At 39.3% G+C, this 22,804-nt stretch overlaps 1 protein-coding gene across 3 annotated transcripts in view; it reads right to left on the bottom strand.

Moving 5' to 3' along the window:
- The window catches only part of CLUB (TRAPP II complex TRAPPC10/CLUB), a 386,678-nt gene extending 374,454 nt beyond the window's left edge, over nt 1-12,224 (bottom strand). Inside the window, exon 1 of one of the 3 annotated variants that reach the window (XM_089395888.1) lies at nt 11,916-12,224. In XM_089395888.1, coding sequence (XP_089252014.1) covers nt 11,916-11,979 — 64 coding nt within the window. In that variant the 5' untranslated portion in view covers nt 11,980-12,224. The remainder of the gene's footprint in view (nt 1-11,915) is intronic. The other 2 variants (XM_089395886.1, XM_089395887.1) reach the window with 2 other exon arrangements.
- Nucleotides 12,225-22,804: the final 10,580 nt, after the last annotated feature.

Here is a 22,804-nt window from a genome sequence, read left to right as displayed (position 1 = left end):
CACAAACTGAACACTCTATGAACTCCTATTTATGTTGCAACTTTCCTGTCGTCACAAAAAATCTGAAAAAATTAGTTGACCTTAAATCAGTGAGATCTCCATTCGGACTCCGATTCAGACAATTTTTTTTAATTTGGCTAATTTTTTGTAACGAATTCAAACTACAATTAGTTGCTTAAAATACCACACCAAATCTCTAGAAATTAACCTGAAAGTAGCCGCCCACGATTTTCCTTCAGAAATTTTCTGAAGGAAAAAATAATAATAATAAAAAAATAAAAATGATTTTCAGCTAGATCTCCTCTATTCGGGCTCCGATTCAAGCGATTTTTTTTTTATTTGAGTGTTTTTTTAGGGGAATTCAAATCTGCAATTTGTTTTTGAAAATTCTACACCAAAATTTCCAGATCTGACCTGCAAACTTGCCACCCACTATTTTTGCCCAAAAATTCCTACAAAAAGAGAATGAGAAAAAACAAATCACCCCACTTTGCCAAGGAAAGAGCATTGATACCACTTGTAATAAACCTGCAAATTAATTAAAATCTTTGATAAATTAGATCCAAGAGCCAATCCAAGAATGAGATAGTATGCTTCTCTTTATAAATATAAATCCCTTGAAGTAGGGTAACACCATATAACTACACTCCTTAAGGAAGAAGAATACTCCACAAGCCATAAGCTTTTCAATACAAAACAATATTTGACATGTCTCCAATGGAAAGTCTCTAGCCTCTATACATGCTTCCTACATACAATACCATGGGTAATACCACGGGCCCTCAATACCATACATCCAATACCATGGGCTTCATTTACATCACATTATTCCCTAACTACTTGTGGTCCCTTGCATAATGTGGGTTAACCACTTTATTTACTAACTAACTAACTAATTGTGAAACAAGATGAGAGCTCCTGAGGCCACCCGCGCACAGCCCTAGCTGCTAGCTGCAGCACTCAATGATGCAGACCTAAGGATTGACTTCTTCTGGATTAGAGAGATTGTGCCCCTCCCTGCAGCAAGCAATTCGCTGCTGCCCTCAGCGACCTCCTGCTGCTGAGGTTTGAGAAAAATGGATCCACTAGAGAACGAAGATCATCATTTAGTCCACCATCAGGAATCAAAAGAAACAGCCAAAGCATTTGCCTCCCTCATTTCGGCAATGGGACCGGCTAAGAATAGACCAGCAGTCTCAAAGTTTGTTAAAAGAATGGAAGAAATACCAGAGATATCTCTTCCTCCGGCCCTCCCACAAAAAGCAGCTCTTTCCCTGGCAGAACGAGGATTAGTAGGGCAGTTCACGGGGTTGTGGCCATCACCGAGGACTGTCCAAAAATGGGTAGAAAGAAACTGGTCGACTTCAATAAATGGGAAGATCTCGATTAGGTTTTGTGGCAGAGGATATTATACCTTTCACTTCGAGACCAAGGAGGATCGAGACTTGATTTTCAGGAATGGTCCGTATTTCATGGATACAAGGGGGTTGTATCTGAACAGATGGACCCCGGACTTTGATCCAGAAATGGATGTCCCAAGCGCTGTACCTGTCTGGGTTAGATTGCCGCACCTCCCTCTCCACTGTTGGGGAGACGACTCAGTTAAAGCCATAGGAAATGCAGTGGGGAAGTACATCGATCGATGCGAGCCAAAGGAAAATATGCATGCATGCACCCGAATATGTGTCGAAGTGGATCTAGGGAGAGGACTCCCAGAAGCTATCAAAATCAAACTGGACCAGTGGACGCACATACAGCGGTTGGACTACTAGCAGATTCCCTTCAAATGCAAGGTATGTCATGAATACGGTCATTTCGCAAATAGATGTACAAAAAAAAAAGAAAATGAAAGTGAAAAAATGGAGGATATGGAAAATAAATGGGAACAGGTTAAGAGGAAAAAATCTGCAAACAAGTAACCAAACCAATCTTCTTCGCAGCCCTCAACATCCACAGAAGCCCAGCCTATCTCGCCGAATGCAGACCTTGCAACTGCAAACCCATTCGATCCATTGGATTTCTCTGCTCCCCCATCACCCCGACCCAAATCTAGATCTAGATCTAGATCTAGAACTCCTCATTCCCCTAACCCTTCTCCTCATTCCCCTAACCCTTCTCCCCATTCCCCTAGAATCTCAATCCCCCACCTCTCTCCGCCCCCCTCAGTAGAGAGAATCTTAACCAGAAAGCAAGCAAAGGAAGCACTCCCAAATACTGAAAATCAAAGAAAAAAGTGGGAAGGAAGACAAACAAGGAACTAAGGGATGAAGCAACAACAAAAGAAATGGCTCTAGGAACACAGCAACCTATGGATACTTTCCTAGGGAAGAGCACAGGGAACAATGAGAGAAGTCAATTCAAGGGGAAGGGCACCGTGTACCACCAAGCAAGTAAATAATGATAATAGTCTCCTGGAATTACAGAGGAATGGGGTCAACTATTAAGGAAAATGCAGCAAGAGATATATTAATAAATGAAAACCCAGATATTCTAATGATCCAGGAGACAAAGGCAGGCAATCAAGACACCGAAAATCTCAAAAAAAATGTTTAGAAAGTATGAAGGGGAAGCCATGCAGGCAATAGGAGCATCCAGAGGCATATGCACAATATGGAAAAAAGGAATATGGGAATTGATTCAAAAGAAAACAGATCAGCATTGGATAATAACGGACCTCAAGAAAATCAGTACAAGAGAGAGGTACAGGGTCATAAACATCTATGCCTCCAATCACTATAAGGATAAAGAACAGTGTTGGGCTTCTTTGAAGGAAATCTTACAGGAAAATCAAGTAGGAAAGGTGATTTTAGGAGGAGATTTAAATCTGGTAAGAAGTATTGAGGAAAAATTTGGAGGAAATTATTAAACGAACCCCTCTAGGAACTCTCTAGAAGAAATTATGGAGCAACATAGCCTTCTGGACATCCCCCCAGATAACGGGAAATATACCTGGGACAACAAAAGAGTAGGTAAAAGCAATATCAAAGAAAGGCTGGATAGGATATTAATTCAAGAAAGTATAGCAGCAAAATACAGCTCTATAAAATCAAAAATCATCCACGTCGCTGCTTCAGATCATAAACCAGTTTTAATAGCTCTGGGTAAGCTGGAAAACCAGAGCCCGCTCCCCTTCAGATACACCTCAACCTGGGACAGCAACATAGAAATCAGCTAGTAAAAACAGTATGGGAACCAAGAATAGTAGGTTCACCTCACTACATATGGGAGACAAAAATTTAAAATTTAAGAGGCAAGTTAAAAGAATGGGCAATAACAGAGAAACAAAAAAACTAAAAAAAAAGAGCTCCAACAGAAAATGGACAGCATGCAAATGGAGAAAGAGGGCAAAGAGGAAAGCAGGCAGGACTATTTAAAAGAGAGAGAAATCTTTTGGGAAATCTATAGGGAAAACAGGAAAGACGAAGAAGAGGCCAGATTGAAGTCCAGGAGTTTATGGCTCAAGGCAGGTGACAGGAACACGTCCTTTTTCCATAATTCTATGAAGATTAGAAGAGCCAGAAACCAGATAGAAAAGATCCAAGTGGAAAATCAAGAAATTAAAGGAGCGGAAGAAATAAAAAAAGCAGCCCACAAGCATTTCAAAGATCTACTGTCAGCCACAGATGAAACGGTTGAGTATGAATGAACTTTGCAGCACACAAAAAAAGAAAATAAAGAGAGACAAAAACGCAGATTTGTTCAAAGATCCAACAGAGGAAGAGATAGTGGAGGCCATATGGAGTCTACATCCGGATAAAGCACCAGGGCCAGATGGTTTCACCATAGCTTTCTTCAGAAATCACTGGTATACAATTAGAAAGGACTTCATAAGAATGGTGAAAAACATCTTCAAGAAAAAAAAGATGGGAGGCAATACAAAATCCTCCTATCTGGCACTTGTCCCAAAAGAGGCAAATCCCATTACTTTCAATAGATTCAGGCCCATCTCTCTATGTAATTCATCTTATAAGATAATAACCAAATTAGTGGCAAACAAAATCAAGAAAGTGTTGCCTCAAATCATATCTGAAAACCAAGGAGGGTTTGTGCCAAACCGGCAAATCATTGATAATGTCATAATTGTCCAGGAAGCTATCCATTCTAGTATCCAGAAGCAAGAGAAAGGCATGATAGTTAAACTAGACATGGCAACTGCCTTTGATAGGGTCAGCCAACCTTATCTCATGGCTGTCCTCCAGAAACTTGGCTTCTCAGAAGAAATAACAGGTGTGATTCAGGCATGCATCTCCACTCCATGGATAGCCCTTCTCATAAATGGAAGACCCAGCGATTTCTTCCAAAGCACAAGAGGTCTTAGGCAAGGCTACCCTCTTTCCCCTTTTCTTTACATAATAATGGCAGAGACTTTAAGCAGAGCTCTGGAAGCCCAGAGGAAAGAAAGAGCTATAACAGGGATAAGAATAGCAAAAGGAATAAAAACCATAAATCACTCCTTGTTTGCGGACGATACTCTGCTGCTGGGAGGAGCATCAACAATAATAGCCAGAAGATTTAAAAAAACATTGGATAAATTCCTACAGGTGTCAAGTGGGCTATTAAACAACACTAAATGCAGGATTTATGGCTGGAATGTTCCGCCTAGAATTATGCAAAGGATATCCCAAATCATGGAAATCCCAGCACAAGAAAGATGGAGCCATTTCCTCTACCTGGGACTCCCAATCTCCAAAGAGAGCATGAAAGCCGAAATATGGACAAAACAGATCGAAAAAATGCAAGCTAAGATAAAGAATTGGGGAATGATGTGGTTAAATATGGCTGGAAGGGTGACCCTAATTAAAGCTCTTCTTGCAGCACTGTCGATTTATCAATATGCTATAATCATGGCACCAGCAAGCGCCCATAAACAGATGGAGTTAATTATAAGAAGCTTTCTATGGCAAGGTGGGAAGCAGGAAAACAAGAAGTTCAACCTAGTCAAGTGGGATCAAGTAGTGTTACCATATGAAAAAGGAGGGCTATCTATTCGACTGCCTGGACTAATGAATGCAGCTCTTGGTATGAAAATAGTGTGGAGACTCATAACAGGCAAAGAAAGCTAGTGGAAAAAAATCCTAATTAACAAATACATGGATGGATCCAAAGAAAAGTTGTTGAAAGGAATCAACCCAATTAGACAAAGTTCTCAAGTATGGAAGCTAGTCAAAAAAGTAATTCCATTAATGAGAAGCCACATCTCAAAAATTCCAGGTAACGGGAAAACCATTTCGATATGGGAGGACAGGGTCATGGGGAAAGATCAAATCCAAAATCTCCCGGAAGTTGAAGGCATTCAAGAATGGCTAAAAGAAAATGGATACAACACTCTCCATTCAATCTCTCTATGGAACCAAAAGGAGTGGCAGGAGTGGAAAATTTCAGCGATTCCAGTAAGCCTAGAAGGACAATGGACAAAAATCAAACAACATTTAAAAGGGGCAGCTCCTATCCACTATGATGAGGAAGACAGCTACCTATGGGATCCAAACAATGGGCAGTACACAGTTAAATTTGGATATAATATCCTCCAAGAGCAGATTGATCACCAGGAATGGGACTCCTGGTAACTAGCCTGGAAGTCAGAAAGCCTGCCAAAAATAATAATTTCCACATGGACCTTGTTAAAAGGGAAGATTTTGACTGCAGAAAATTTTTAAAAAGGGGCATCCAAGGGCCATCAAGATGCCCTTTATGCCGACAAGCGAAAGAAAACATACAGCATCTATTCCAAGAGTGTGATTTCTCAAAGGAATGTTGGAAGCGGCTAATACAGCCATTGAAAATTAACTTAAGCTTTGAAAAACCATTACCGGAATTTCTCGGAACCCTTGAGAAAGCTTACCCTTATGAAACAAAGAAGAAAGCCACAATTATAAGAATATGGAAATGTATACCAACAGTGCTATGTTGGCAAATCTGGTTGGCTCAAAACAAGAGCATTTTCAAAAATCAAAACCCAAGAATTGGGAAAACACTATCCAAAACTTGGGGAATGACTTCCGAAATTCTCAACGCAAAAGGAACTGCACCAACGGATTATAGCATTCTCCAACAAGAGGAAAGGGATTGGCTCAGCAAGGCCATAATAGACAACAATGGGCAGAAAGGTCAGAGAAAAGAAAATACAAAAAAAAAATGGAAATTAAGAATGACGGAAGAGGAGTTGGAAAGCTGGAAGAAAACTCAGAATAGACACTGTATGTATTTTGATGGAGCCTCAAAGAATAATCCGGGAAAAGCAGGAGTGGGTGGAATAATTTATGATCCAAATGGGGAAAAAATAACCACTTACGAGTGGGGATTGGGACAAATGTCAAATAATCAGGCGGAAGCATACAGTTTACTGATGGGAACAAGGCTGATTCAAAAAAAAGGAATTCAAAATCCTATCATCATAGGAGACTCAGCCATCATAGTCGAGATTATGGCTCGAAACAGGAACCCCAACAACAAGTTTATGAGCCGAATCATCCAAAGAACTAGAAGGAATTTAGCAGGATCCGGAAATGCAACCTTCAAACATGTCTTGAGGATGCATAATAAGCAAGCGGATCATCATGCAAATCAGGCTGTGGAGAAGGAAGAAGGAATCGTCAGAGAGAATCAGGAGGAATACTATCTCAGCGTGCCATAACTCCCATCGAAAAATGACAAGAATGAAGTTTTGGTATACAACAGGACAATGTAGAAGGAGTAGAGAGAAACATCAAGGAAGAGAATGTACAACACAACAAGGAACCCACAGCCATCGGGAAATCCAAAAAAACTCGAACAGTCAAAGGAAAAATCATGTCAGCGAGGAAAAGCACATGAAAGATGTCAGTGATGGCAGCCCGGATCACAAATTTCATGAGAAAAGCAGAGGCACTAGGAAAAATCGAGGCAGAAAATTTAGGGAGAACGACTGCCATCACGTAGAATCCTCCAATTGCAGGCTCAGCGAAGGAGGAACGGGCTATAAAATAGCACAGGCTCAAGGGTCAGCAAGCAGCAACAGAAGGAAAGCTACAGCAGAAAAAATAAGAATCAAGGAGATAAGTATAGCCAGGAATGACGACTGCCAATCCATCAAGAAGGAAGCAGTGGACTATTTTAAAAGCAAAGCCACCTGCAGATCGAAGGAACAGCAGAAGAAGGAACAACAAAAAGACGAAGGAACAACAGTAAAAGGAACAACAACCAGAAGGAACGGCACCAGAAGGAACAGCAAGCAAAAGGAACAGCAGCAGAACGAACGGCAGGCCGAAGGAACAGTAGGCCGAAGGAACAGCAGCGGAAGGAACAGCAAGAAGACGAAGGAATAGCAGTAGAAGGAACAGCAACCAGAAGGAACAGCAGCAAAAGGAACAGCGCCAGAAGGAACAGCAACCAAAAGGAACAGCAGGCTGAAGGAACAGCAGCAAGGAACAGCAAGCAGAACGAACAACAGAAGAATGAATAGGGACCAGAAAAAGGAACAGCAGCATAAGGAAAAACAGACCAAAGAAAAACAGACCAAAGAAACAGCAGGTCGATGGAACAGCAGTAAGGAACAGCAAGCAAAACGAATAACAGCACAAGGAACAACAAACTTAAGGAACAGCAAAATGCAAAGCACAAGGAAAAGGCCACAGAATTTACTCTTCCAGTTTAGAAACCATAAATTTCTGTGAAATATGCTATGTAAATTTGTTTTTTTAGTGGGTCAATATGTTAAGCAGTACTCTAGAATAGCTAAAAAAAATCTGAAGTTTTGATACCAAGCACAGGACAAAGGTTTGCGTGCCTATTTTACCGCTCAATCTATCATTTCATAACAGCAGAATGTAAAAAGAGCTTGCTCCAAGATCTTTTTTGATAAGATAACAACTATCCGAACTTGTTAAAATAAAAAAACTAACTAACTAATTGTGGTCCCCTTTTTTAATGAGGGCCAACCACTTACAATCGTCATTAATGTGGGTTAACCACTTACGACAGTTATTTACTAAACTAATTAACTGTGGTCCCCTTTTTACATCTCATTATACCCTTGGGTACCCCCTTGTGTACCCCATATTATCCTCCCCTAGGTATACTACATTAGCTATGGCCCGTTTATTCATTATCCTTAACTAAACTAACTAATTATAATCCCTTTATAATGAGGGTCAACCACTACAATCATCATTAATGTGGGTAACAACTTACGAGCTTTATTTAGTAACTAATTAATTGTGGCCCTCATTTTTACATCACATTATGCCCTTGTGTACCCCATATTATCCTCCCCTAGGTGTACTACAGGATAGAGTGTTGGAAATACATGGCTTTGTTAATGCAGACTGGGCTAGAGATCTAGATCACAGAAAATCTACAAGTGGGTATGTGTTTGACCTATTTGGAGGAGCAATAAGTTGGATGAGCAAAAGGCAATATGTAGTGGCACTCTCAACTATAGAAGTTGAATACATGGCAGTCACTCATGCAAGCAAGGAAACAATATAGTTAAAGAGATTATGTTCAAATATTGGGTGGGTACAACAAGTTGTAAAGATAGAGTGTGACGGTCGAGTGCAATATTTCTAAATAAACACCCAATTTATCATTTGAAGACAAAGCATATTGATGTTTAGTATCACTCCATGAAAGATATGATAGAAGACAAGGAGGAGTTGTTTGAAAAAGTGGACACTTTGAAGAATGTTGCAGATTCATTAACAAAATTTGTGAGCACTAAGAAGTTATCTTGGTAGAGAGAAACAAAGGGCATAATTGCCCTAGATTGTTGATCATGGATTCTTCTGACCCCCTGTGTGCAAAGAAATCAACAAGTGGGAGAATGTTGGGTATGTGTCATATTCTTTGCATGACTAACCCCACGTGTTTTAAAAATGACCAATGCAAGCACCCAATTTATCATTTGAAGACAAAGCATATTGATATTTAGTATCACTCCATGAAAGATATGATAGAAGACAAAAAGGTGTTGTTTGAAAAAGTGGACACTTTGAAGAATGTTGCAGATTCATTAACAAAATTTGTGAGCACTAAGAAGTTATCTTGGTATAAAGAAACAATGGGCATAATTGCCCTAGATTGTTGATCATGTACTCTTGTGACCCCCTATGTGCAAAGAAATCAACAAGTGGGAGAATGTTGGGTATGTGTCATATTCTTTGCATGACTAACCCCACGTGTTGTAAAAATGACCAATGTGCAATGGGGGGCCACAAGGGAGGTGGCAGACCCCCTATTCAAGAGATTCGCCGGGGGGCAAAAGACCCCCTGCACGGGGTTGAAAAAAAAATTGCGTAGATTTTTGAGCCCATTTTTGACAATTTTCGACACACGATCTTTTCCTAAAAGTGGATTTGTGGGGTGGTTTTTTCCATGGTTTTGTAGTTTCAGTTAAGGAACTACGGTTGTATCCTAATCTAGGGGTAAATAGATTGGTGGTTCATGGATGTCATGGGATATATATTGAAAAACATCTTGCTGGTTTTCGCAGTTTTGGGTTTCTAGGATAAAACCTATGTGTTCATGTGTATGTTTGCCATTGCATCTTTTCTGTTTTAATTAAGAATCTGTTTGCCACAATGAATTGTACAAAGTTAAAACCTACAAGCAGAAATTGGTTCAGCCTTATTGGCTGGTTTGCAATCTCTAGCTTATATAAACCTGGGTCTGGTGGTTGCCCTCCTTGTACTCTTCTTTTTGCGCTCTCTCCACATGGATTCAAGGAACCTGTTAAAAATCAAAAGGATTTTATGTAGGCATGACAATACCCTTCAGAGCAATAATGTAGCACTACGGTCATTGTCTGTGGGTATTCATCACAATGAGAAGCAGCGTGCATCCCAAAATGCAAGCATAATGAGTCTGTTGACACAACAACATAGAATTAATGAGCTCGAAGCAGAGTGGGGTATGTTGAGGACTTTGGTTCTTAAACTGAGTAAGGATTCTCTATCAACAGCTTCAAACCAGCATGCCTCCAACACCTTAATTCAGGGCATCGCACATGATGAAGAGACAGTGCACCAGTCTAAGGAAGCTACAGAAGTGGATCAGCAGCCTTACAAAGAGGAACCGCTTAGTCAGCACCTTTTGATTTAGTTTTTATGGTATTTAGAGTAGCAAGTATTTGGGGTATCTATTATAGGCAGTGTACCTGCATTTATAGTTGTTTTGTAGCAGCAACAGTTTTTCCTTTTTTTAGTATACAGTATCTGAAAGCTGCAATTTTTTTCTGAGCCAACATGACGTTTGATATATTATCTCCCAGTTCTGGTTTAAACACCTTAGGGAAAAAAACAACATTTCCTTTGTTCAAAAATTCTCATTTGGTTCATGTATTATGTAATAATTGAAAATGCAAAGAAAGAAAAAAAATGCACAGTATGGTTTGAAGTGATTTTCAGCATAAAAATATATATTGATAGAAAGATAATATCAAAAACCTAATTCATCAGAAGCATAACATGATAGTAAATCCATATCCAACCTCGCCATTTACCTGGGAAAGCTTTTGTTTTTCTTATTCATTTAAAAAGAAATATAAGTAAACAGTACTTATTTATTAGAAATATTGAATTCAGAGTTTATTAGAGGGTGCACCAACATGGCTCACTGAGACAGGGAGGTAATCTCACAGTTGTTTCCTGCAGCATTGTCAAGATTGCTTCCCTAACTTCAAGTATATGGTAAACCCCTCACATGCTTAACATTGTAAAAAACCCTCATGTGCATGGTAACTCAATCCCCTCTTCCTTCCTTGTGGCAATCACTTCTAATGAACCTCTTATACCAAAATGTCCCGTATTAAATACTATACAATGGTTTCAAATGACTAAAAGTAATGACTCCTCATATTTTACATCATAATGCTTTATAATTGATAATTTCAATGGTTTACATCGTAACAAGTGAATGTAACTAACTTCAACCCCTTTATTATATATATATAAAAGACATGAGGAAATTGATCTGTGATAATTTGTTTAGCCAAAATGCAGCCAACTTCATCCCTTTGCAACTCATGCCATACAAGTGGGACATGCCACAACATGAATTGAATTTAGTGGATGGGCTAACAATACTTCGATCTCATCAGTCCACCAATGCCCCAGGTAAGTTAATGACCTTTGTAAAGATGGTTACACAATATAAATAAACACAGCCTAGGTTTATTATGAATCCATATCCAGAAGTAGTTGGTCTGAAGTTCAAATTACCCAGCAGTGGCCACGCATCAGTACAACTCCATATACAGCTCCATGGGTTAAATTTCCACCAATGTCATGGGTACCTTACTAAATACCCTGCTCTGGCATTTTGATTGAAAACTCTTCCACATGTAGTTGGTCTTGACTTCAAACCCCGGCAGTGTCAAACGTCACTACAGCTCCACATACAACTCCATGGGTTGAGTTTCTACTAATGATGTGGGCACCTTGCCAGATGCCTTGGTCTAGCATTTTGGTCAAGGACCATGTTGACAGTTAGTTGGTGTTGAGTTCCATCCTCCCTACAGAGCCTATGCATCATTACAAACTCCGCATACAGTTCCATAGGTTTGAAGTTCTACGATTGGTACTTTGCCAAATGCCCTGATTTGGTATTTTGGTTAAGAACCCATACTCAAACAAGTAGTTGGCATTTTGGTTAAGAACCTATACTCAAACAAGTAAGGTCACTGTTAGTTAAATTTGGATGAATTCCGTATGCTTTGCTTTGTGCTCGTTAAATTGAGAATCCGGAGCTGAAACAGTAGGTAAATTACGCAGAATCGCGAGCAATTGGAAGTGGCCCGTAAGTTTAACAATGGATTTTCAAGGCATGTTGGGTTAAAACAGAAGTCAAATGTTGTTCATTTGCTTATAAAAGCGCATAAAAAACCTTACGATCATCGAAATTGTGAAATGTAAAGAGGATCCATGAGATACGGGACTTACTGGCAACGATGAGCCGCTCAGATGTGCTCTTGATGTTCTGAAACTGAGTGAGGAAATTCGCCATTGTTGTGCATCGCCTGCCAGGCAAATTCTTTGAATCTCTTCCACTACCGATCTCGCAAACAAATCGCCTGAGATGTCCCCGGTTTTACGACTTCAGCCAGCCAGGGGCTTTGATGAGCTGAGCTGCAAAGCGGGTTCAGCTTCACCGCTAACTGATATAACTTAGCGTATTAGTACTTCGAAGTGAGACCTACCCTTGCCTGTCTAAACACCGAGGCTTAAGGCCTTTAAAATGTTTCTTCATAAACTGCGAATTTTGTAAACTTGTGGGTTAATTTATAGTTAGAAGAGTATTGATATTTTCAATAGGAAGCTTTTACCCATATGGAGATGGCTCCTTTGTCTTCTATTGTAAAGCCATATTATTAAATTGCTTTTGGATGTGGTATTCAAGGATCTAGCTTAGCATCCTTTTCATCTCTACCAAACATTCATGTTCGGAACTTGCCCTTGTAATCCAAGAAATTTCATGTTTGGAAAGTGCCCTTGTAATTCAAGAAATTATTTAGATGTTTGTCTTTCTTTGAGATTTCTTAGAAGCTTTATGGAAAATTATGATGGTTTATTTGAAAAAGTTATGGATAATAGTGATTTGGATATTTGAATTTTATTTTTAGTTAATGGTTATTAATTAGATTATAAATTTTGATGGAGGTATGTTTAGTGGCATTTATGAGAAATAAAAGGTAGGAAACTAGTATCATGGGAGGATAACAGATTAGTGAATGTTTTGAACGAGTTATAAGAGGGATAGTTGTTATAGACTAGCAATTGCTTATAAAGGTGCAAAGGTACACAGAAAGAATAGAAGATTTGGGAAATTCATCTCGCTACCAACACATTGTTGAATGCACGTACATAAGGTTTGTCAAATGCTCTAATGCAAGCCAGATAAACGTAACCAACAACAGGAAGGGACAAAAAAAACATAAATTGATCCATATGCAATTTACATTTTTGGCTTATATAAAAAAATATATTGTTGCGGATCCAAATCATCGAAGTGTTCGAGATCAGAAACAAGGAGTGTTTGTTCAATTTAATGTTGTTAAATTGCAACCATAAATTATCGACCGGAGTTGGTAAACTTATGATGTGCAAGTGCACTATATATGCTAGAAGCCTTTCTTTCAGATTGTAAGATGATGGTTATATTTGATTTAGGGATTTTCATTGTTATCTAGATTCCTATTAGATTAGAGTTAGATTTCTACAAATTAATGAGTGGAAGTTAAGCTATTGTTAGACTAATCTACCAGGTCATATCTATATTGAGTATCGTTTTTAAACATCTTATGTTAATCATTATAAAATTATGAACCTATCCTAAACATCTTGTTGCTATAAAGCATAGTACTGAAATTCAAATGATTCTAAGAGCAAGAAAACGATACTTTCAAAGTTGTCTGTAAAGTATATACAAATTTTACTTCTAAAAAGCATGAAGGTAATTTTCTAATGTTGACTACAGAGTATATACAAGTTCTGATTCTAAAAGCATGAAACAGTAATTTAACACTAAGTGTAATTAAGCGAAAACCATTGAAAAAACTAAACCATTAAACGACTGTGAAGAAATTCAAGTGCAAACGAAATAACGAGATTTAATTGAGTTATAACGAAATGATGAAATAGCAAAGTAAGGAAACTAAACTAGAACGAAATGACAATGCGATAACAGAAAGCAATAAAATGAAATAAACTAAACCTCGATTATTTGCAGGGGCCCTCCGCATACAGTAGGTGTAAATCACGCTCACATACGCATCAAATAACATAAAAGTAACTTTAATTCAATTGGAGAACAAAGGTTTGTTTCACAATTCTTTAGAGATTTTAACTATTACTTTCTTGTTATCCTTTACAAAGGATATATTTATATATATAATGTGTGCTCGATACTTTGAGACTTCTACACCTACAGGTCTTTCAATCAATCCTTATTCAAATTTGAAACTTAAACAGTAAAAGCGTTATCTCGACGATTTGCTATTTGGAAAGCAAATCGGAGAAACGTGATGCATTCAGACTTCAGTTGCTACGTGCTTGACCAGTTCCTTTGACTGCGCCACTGTGTGATTCCTTCATTGAATTGGATCGAGCGAATAGGAGGAGATCCATGAGGGGATCAATCGTCAACCACCCATGTGCTTCTTTGCTTCATTGGCGTGCCAGAACCCCACAAACCATGGAGATGGTTGCAAATTTGTAAAATAGCTGCAAAATCATGTTAATTTTGTAGATAATGAAATCTTTAACATAATAATAAGGCACATTAACAAATATGAAAAATAAGACATATAAGAGTTTTTACCTTATCAAAATCTATGATTTTACTACTTTTATTAAGTTGATAGCGATGATGAAAAGAGGAAAATGAAGGAAAAAGGGTGTCAAAACAAAATAGTTATATAACTCTACATTCTCCCACACTGAAGATTTTGTATGTCCTCATACAAAACACAAAATTGATATCTTTGTTGAACTATTGCATTTGCTTGGACACTTCTGCCAATACATCCAACTTCATCCTTTTCAGTTTCTTACCAATCATTGCCATCCTTGGTTTTCTCATGAGAATATTGTATTTCAAGTTTATAACTTGTCTCTGCAAAGCCCTGTTTTTCTTCTTCAGTTTCTTGTTCTTCTTAAACCACAGACTTAGATGTGAAAGGAGCTTGTCACTTTTAGCTATTTGGATTTCATTTTGTGCTTTCAAGGCTTGATTTTCATTTTTTATGTACCTCTTTAATGTCTCCACTTCAAAGATTTCCTGTTTCAATATATTGATTACTCGAGGTTCTTGTGGTTCATTAAATTGGACTTCTTCTTCCTCTTGAATTGGAATTGATGTTCTTGTTGCGTCCCTTTTCTCCAGAGATTCAATATAGTCATAAATCTCTTGTTGTACAAGATCAATTTCTGGCATTCTTCATCGTGGACTCTGAGGAGGCGAGGTGAAAGTTAGTGATGAAACTCTTGGAGATGTTCTCGGAGAAATTCCTGAATCTTCTTCTGCCTCTAAGTCTTCTTATGTTTCTTCATTGATATGATTTATGTTCTTTGAGGGTAATTCTTTTGTTGAATTGAGTCTGGTACTCCTTCTTAGATCTGTTATAGGGGTATTTTGAGTTTCTTCCTTTTTGTTTTAGGCTTCTCTGTTTGAGGTGAAATCTATGTTTCTTTGTTGGCTTTCTTTCTTCTAACATCTCTTTTGTCTATTTTGTCCAGGATTTCTACAAGAGGGATGTCATCCTCGGATAGTTCATGTGACTGTTGTGGTTCTTGTTCCAGTGTCCTATCAATTTTTCTTTTCCTTCCCCTCTTAGGGCTACTGCTATTTGGCTTCCCATGAGTGTCTTCCTGAAAGTGATTCCTTACTAAAAAGCTTTCCCAATTATTAGCTATGTTTTGGAGACGAAATTCAACAAGTATCTTGACTAGACCATGGTGATACAGTGTATTATCTATGAACTGAATTCTCCTTTGAACATTCCCCCACATCTTTCTTAGACTATTCAACAAGAAATATGGAAGATTTGTCTCATTTTCTTTAAGAAAATTCATTAGCAGCCGAATATGATAGAAAAACATACATCCAAACCTTCCTTCACAGGTAACAAATTTTTGGATTATTAGAAGCAAATTCCTCCATTACTTTTTAATGTCATGCATGGGGTGCCCTTCTTGAAAATGGTGGTGTCCATGCTTGGTTTCTTTAGAAAACCTTCAAGTCTCCTCTTTCAATGCCTCTATTTTTGAACCATTGCTCTCCAATCCGCGACAATTGAGTAGCTTCAGCTATGAACGACTCTGTCACTATGAATTTGATGTATCCTATCTCTAGTTTGACTCCATCAAAAGCCCTGGCGAAGGATTAGGTCACTTTTTTATGGAAGCCATCGAATTTCTCTATAAATTCTAGTCACTGTGCCTTATGCAACAATTCTTTTGTCTATGGATACCCCTCCAAAAATTTCTTCCCTGTTGGCTCTGTTCTAACTGTCACTCCCATGGCCGAGAAGCTTCGTTTCAAAAATTGTTTTGTTTGATAGGGTAGGATGGCTTAATAGGGTTTTTAGAGCGGAAAGGCCAAAGATGTGAGTGATGGAATAATGAGAGCGTAAGTAGTGAGGGTATAGGGGAGCGAGGCAAAATATAACCGTTATGAGGATTCATGTTTATGATTTGGGCGATCGGATCAATGGATCAAGATATGAGTCGGAATATGAGTTATAATGACAAGGAGTGAATGATGGATTACACTCAGTTTGACATGACACTATCACTCTTAGCAATAATGATTTTGATTTTTGGTAATACCATGTCTTTATAATTCATATATGTGATGCTTTGATCCCTATTATTAAATTAAAGAAGTGCATACCTTTGAAATGTTTTCTTGCTAGCCTTTGGTTTCCCTTTTTATGTTGTCTTCAGGTGATTTGCAATGGAGGGAGTCAATCATTCCTTCAATTGTATCATCAGAAGCTTCTGTCAAATTGGCTGCAGAAATTTGCAAGGGCTGCATAAAATCAACAATTATGTAGCCATTTTATTTTTTGAAAATAAAGGGATACAAGAAAATGGAACTCTAGAAAATGGGATACAAAGAACATTTAAGATGCCAAGAATTCTTGGCTTTCACCTTGAATTTTCTGCATAAACATGCCAACAATTGTTGGTTTTCATTTATATATATATATATATATATATATGAAAAAGGAAGTTTTTAAGGTGGAGAAGAAAAAGAATTCTTCTTGACCAACTTCAAATCAAACTTGTCCTAGAAAATATTTACAAATTCCTCTTTTGGCATTAGCTTATGATAGATCCTGAGTCGATGTCCATCCACTAATAGAGGAACTTTTTCTTCATCAATAGTCCTAATTCTGACTGTTCCATTATCAAAAACATTTTCAATCTCATAAGGCCCAAGCCAGTGAGTTTGAAACTTTCCTTGGAAATTTTTGAACTTTGTATCAAAGAGTAATGCCCAGCCTCTTGGCTAAGATTTTCTTTCTTTGATGTATTTATCATTCCACTTGGATCCTTGTTGCTGGACTAAACTAGTCTTCTGGATAACATCTTGCCTTATTTCATCAAGCTCATTGAGTTGTCCCATTCTTTGCTTTTGTGCTTCTGATAAGTCAAGTCCCAAGTTGATTGTTGTCTTATAGGTCTAAATTTGGAATTCAATTGTAAATAGGACTTGCTTCCCATAAACAAGTTCATAGGGAGTATGTCCTGTAGTGCTTTTCCATGTGGTAAGGTTGGCCCATAAAGCTTTTGCAAGCTTTTCTACCCAGTCCTTTCTGTGCAAGTGAACTGTCTTGGTGAGGATTGCTTCAATCACTTTGTTGGTAGACTCTACTTGTCCATTTTCTTGTTGATGGTATGGAGTAGATTTTCGATGCTTGATTTTATATTCTTCCACTATCTTTTGCACTACTCTGAATGTAAATTGCTTTGCTTTATCTGTTACAATTTCTCTTGGGACACCAAAATGAGTAGAAAAAGAAATGGAACTACAACATTTTCAGTAGCAAAAGGAAGTGCTTTAGCTTCTACCCATTGAGTAACATAATCAGTGCATACAAGAATATATCTTTTTTGTTTTGAAGATGGATTAATTGGTCCAACAAAATCCAAAGCCCATTTTTCAAAATTTTCAATGAGTACCTGAGGTTGTTGTGTCATTTCATCCGAAGGAATAGGTTTCCCCATTCTTTGACAACTATCACACCTCTTAACATATTACTTGGCATCCTTAAAAAGGGAAGGCCAATAATATCCTAACAGAAGGACTTTATAAGCAATCATTTTGTCAGCAAAATGACCTCCACATGGTTCACCATGTCATGTTTTAAGTATCTTAGGTATTTCATCTTCTCTTACACACCTTCAAATGATGATATATGGTCATGTCTTATACAATTCTTCATTTATCCATGAATAAGATGCACTTGTTTGGATTATTTTCCTCTTTTCTCTAGGAAACAAATAGGAGGGTAACTTCCTTGTAACCAAATAATTAGCAATATTTGCAAACCAAGGTGACTTAGTAGATACTGAAAAAAGATACTCATCAAGAAATTTATCCTCTACACGTGTATCATTGTTATCATTTTGAATTTTAGATAAAAAGTCAGCACTTGTGTTTTGTTTTTCAAGTCGGTCCAGAATGGTAATGTTAATTTCTTGTAAAAGTAATAGCCATCTTGTTACTCTACCATTAGTAATTGGTTTTTTAATTAAATATCTAATGGCAGAATCGTCCATATGAACAAAAGTTTCATAGCCAGTGATGTAATGTCTGAATTTATTAATGGCGTGAATGACAACTGAAAACTCCTTTTTAGTTATAATATAATTTAGCTCTACAGGAGTTAAATTTTTACTGGTATAATAAATGGCATAAGGAGTGAGATGTTTTTGTTCTAACACAGCTCCTAAAGTTGTGTCTGAAGCATCCGTTGATATATGAAAAGGAAATTTCCAATTAGGTCCTTTTAAGATAGGTGCTTCAAAGATCTTCTTTTTCAAAGTTTCAAAAGCCTTTTGACAATCAGAGTTCCAACTGAATTCACAGTCTTTGGTGAGTAATTTGAAGAGTGGAGATGCAATATTTGTGAATTTTTCTATGAATCTTCTATAATATTCAGTAAAACTAAGAAAACTCTAACATCCCGTTGACAACTTGGGATTGATAATTTGGAAATAATTTCTATTTTAGATGAGTCTACCTTAATTCCATTTCCTGATATATGGCGACCTAAACCAATTCCTTCAGTAAACATCATAAAACATTTCTCATGAATAATGAAAGATTTGCTTCTTTGCATCTTATGAGAACTTTTTATAAATTTTCAAGTGCTTCTTCAAAAGAATTTCCATAAACTGTAAAATCATCCATATACACTTCCACACAATCATGAATAAGATCAGAGAAAATTCCTAGTACTGCTCTTTGGAATGTTGTTGGGGCATTGCATAATCCAAAAGGAAGTACTTGGTAAGCATAAGTCCCTCATGGACAGGTGAATGTGGTTTTGTCTTGATCTTCAGGTGCTGTTTGAATTTGATTATACCCACTAAAACCATCCAAGAATGAGAAATATTGTTTTCCTACTAATGTATCTAAAACTTGATCTATGAATGGAAGTGGAAAATGATCTTTCAAAGTAGCTTTATTCAATTCCCTGTAATCAATGCATACTCTCCATTTTCCATTTTTCTTAGGAACTATTGCTAGGGGTGAAATCCAATGACTGTCTGATATTGGATAAATGAAATTTTGCAGCTATGTGCGCAAAGCCTCTATCCCCTACCCAACCCCTCGACTCGAACTTACAAACGCTTTCAGACTATTCCCCGCAACCCATTATAATTTAGATCTGAGTTATATCCCCAAAAAGAACTGCCTTTCCCTCATAGAGCCATGCTCTATTTATACCCTTCCTTGGTCTGCGATCCTTGAGCGGGCCAACTCTATTACATTTCTTTACATTATTTTCGGGCGGACTACCCTTTGACTCAACCTATTATAATTCGCGCTCCATGCTTTCGTCAAGTCTTTACCCCATCTTTACCCAAAACTTCGGTCTTCGAGCCCCCTAACCACTACGCGGGGCTTCCATTACCCAACGGTCCCCCAACACAATCATCGTGACTCGTCCCGAGTCACTCACTAGTGTGGCTAGACGCTCTATCTTGGCTTCGTGATTCACCTCCCTTTGACTGACGCTCGTCGTCCTGCTGCTCCTTCATTGTCTCTTGCAACGCTTCGTCTGACTCCTGCTTCAGTGTTTCTACCACGTCTCGCAACCGATGATGCTCATTCTGCTTTGCTCGGTTAACATAGAACACCCCCTCATAGGATTTTAGCGTGAGCGAGGGAGCCACATACGGGACCTCCTGGTACCACCGTAGCCACTTCCGACCTTCATATCTTCTCTTCACACCGTCTGCTGTAGCTTGTGTTGCAATTTTGCAAGACCCTGGCTGTTGTCCGCAAGATCCCAATCTTCGAGGGACATCAGAGACGACTTATTAACTGCATATCTACCCGTGGTCGCCGTCTGTCCATCCTTTCATTGTTCTGTTGTAGTGCGCTGGCCTGCCCCTGGGCGAGGCGACGACATCCGGACCAATTCTGCTTCGTGTTCCCTCTTTTCCGGTACATCCCCTACTGGTGATGCTGTAGCCTGTGGGATGCCCGCAGCTGTCAACACCATACTCCTTAGAGAGTCCTGCTTCTCCATTGGCCAGATCACTACCTTCGGGTGCATGCCTTGTGCAGAGATAATGAACAGCTCCATATGTGTTTCCGAAGTGTAGGCCGCCCAGTGGATTCCCCTTGGTGATTTATAAGCCATGCGAATTTCAAATGCATTGATTGCCGCCTGTTCCAGTTCGTGTAAACTTCTCGTGTAAAACCTGTGGCAGCTCGTTCCATATCTGGCTCATACTGTTTCTCTTAATTTCCCGTCGCCCACTCCCTTTTGCCATAATGTAAACATCTTGTCATGAATAGTGATATCAACGGTCATCATTCCTTTTATTAGCACATTTGCGTGATCCTTCTCGCGCAACCGCAATCCTTGTGTTTGGTCAAATGTACGCGCACCATGGTACTCGTGCATCTGTCCCCCAGGCTGCTTTATCGTCCCACGCTCTCTTTCAACTGGTTGGAGCGATGAGACTATCTTCTTTACGTCTATTCAGGCAGTCGGCCCGCCCGTTTAGAGCTTTAGGCGACTGCCATTCACTCTTCTTGGGAAGTGGTCTCCATTGAGTTTAGCCAGCTGAACCGCGCCCCCATCAGTAATTTCTTTGACGACATAGGGTCCCAACCAGTGCATGTGGAGTTTACCTGGGAATTTTTCAAACTTACTGTCATAAAGCAATACTAGATCATTCTCATTGAAGGTGCGCACCTTGATATGGCGATCGTGCCACTCTTTCTTGCGCTATTTTTGTACTTGCTGATGGAATCCAGCCTTGTTCCTCCTCCAATTCTTCCAGCTGTGCGAGCCTCTCTTCCAATGCCCCGCGATCTGCCATACCTATGATTGCCGCCATCCGCAGACTAGGCACAATATATTCCATAGGCATAACGGCCTCCTTGCCATAGACTAAGCAAAACAGTGTCTGGCCTGTCAGCTTCTTACACGTAGTTCAGTATGCCCATAGCACAGTAGGGATGCGCAAGTCCCAATCATTTCGTCGCGCATTATAGACTTTGGTCAACGCGGTCTCCAAAATTTTGTTGAATGCCTCAATGGTCCCATTTGCTTGCGGATGGTAAGGCGTACTCTGTTGTTGATATATCTGGAATTCCTCAGTGAGTGTGTTGATCGTTTCATTCAGAAAATGCATTCCCCTATCACTCATGAAAATTTTGGGGCAACCAAACCTGGTCAGTACGTTCTCGAACAAGAATTTTGTTGTTGTTGCAGTCGTGCAATCCTTAACCCGCTGTGCCTCGGCCCATCGGGTCAAATACTTAGTCGCAGTGATGATATAGTGCGCGCCTGTCTTTCCTTGCGGTTCAATGGGCCCGACGAAGTCGATCGCCCATTTCTCAAATGGTTGTAGTGTCATCTGTGGCATTTCATCCCTCTGCGATGGTTTGCCTGTCCATTGACATACATCACAGGCCCGACAATATGCTTTCGAATCTTGATGTAGAGTGGGCCACCATAATCCGGCGTGAAGAATCTTTTGGGCTGTGGCGCGGCCTACATAATGTCCGCCAGCAACCCCTCCATGTGCTTCGGCCAGGATCTATCCGCGCTCGAATTCTGATACATATCTGCACAATATTTCGTCGTTGCCCATCTTGTAGAGGTGGCTTGCAATTATGGTAAAATTTTCTGCGCGTATCACCAATTCCTTCTTTTGTTGGACCGAATATCCCTGTGGCGTAGTGGTCGTAGTTAAAAAGTGGATTATGTTTTCGAAGTGGCCATCTGCAATGCGCACAGCATATCACTGGGCGTCCGGAAGTACCTCCTCTAGATTTGTTGGGTCTTCGCCATTCTCAATTCGGGACAGGTGATCTGGACCCGCATTCAGACGTCCCAGCTTTACAACAACCTCATAGTCATATTGTTGAAACAATAACAACCATCGATAGATGCGCCCCCCCCAACACAGGTTTATTCACTAGGTACTTGAGTGCAAAGTGATCAGTATACATCTTAAAATGTCCTCTGAGCAGATAGTGATGGAACTTTTGGAGCGCGTATACCATCGCCAATCCCTCTCGCTCAATAGTAGAGTAATTCTTTTCTGCTTTGGACAACCTGCAACTTGCGAACGCAATCGGGTGATCAATTCCCTCCGCTCCTTCTTGAGTGAGTACCGTACCCAACGCGATACACGATGCATTGACATGTACATGAAATTCAACGTCCCACTTTGGAAAGACCAAGATAGGGGCAGATGCCATCTTTTCCTTAAGTGTTTCCAGGCTTTTGTTACATTCCTCGTTCCAACAATACGTAGCATCCTTCTTCAATAACTGTTCCATTGGAGCCGTGATCTGGGCATAGCTTTTATAAACTTCCGGTAGTAGCCCGTGTGTCCTAATGTAGCGCGTAGCTGCTTTACACTTCGCGGTGCTTGCAGATTTAGTATGACAATGATCTTTGCCGGATCCACCATCAGTCCTTGCTTACAAACCACATGGCCCAGCAAGTTCCCGAAAGGGACGAGGAAAGTACACTTCTTTAGGTTGAGCGCAATTTGGTGCCGACAGTAGGTATCCAGCATCAATCATAAGCTCGCGACATGTTTCTTAACCAAGCCAAATATGGTCT

The sequence above is a fragment of the Pinus tabuliformis genome, chromosome 1_2 (assembly GCF_031772625.1).
Source record: "Pinus tabuliformis cultivar Carrire ecotype Pingquan chromosome 1_2, CPIR1, whole genome shotgun sequence".
NCBI classification, from domain to species: domain Eukaryota; kingdom Viridiplantae; phylum Streptophyta; class Pinopsida; order Pinales; family Pinaceae; genus Pinus; species Pinus tabuliformis.
This window is presented reverse-complemented; position numbering and strand designations above follow the sequence as displayed.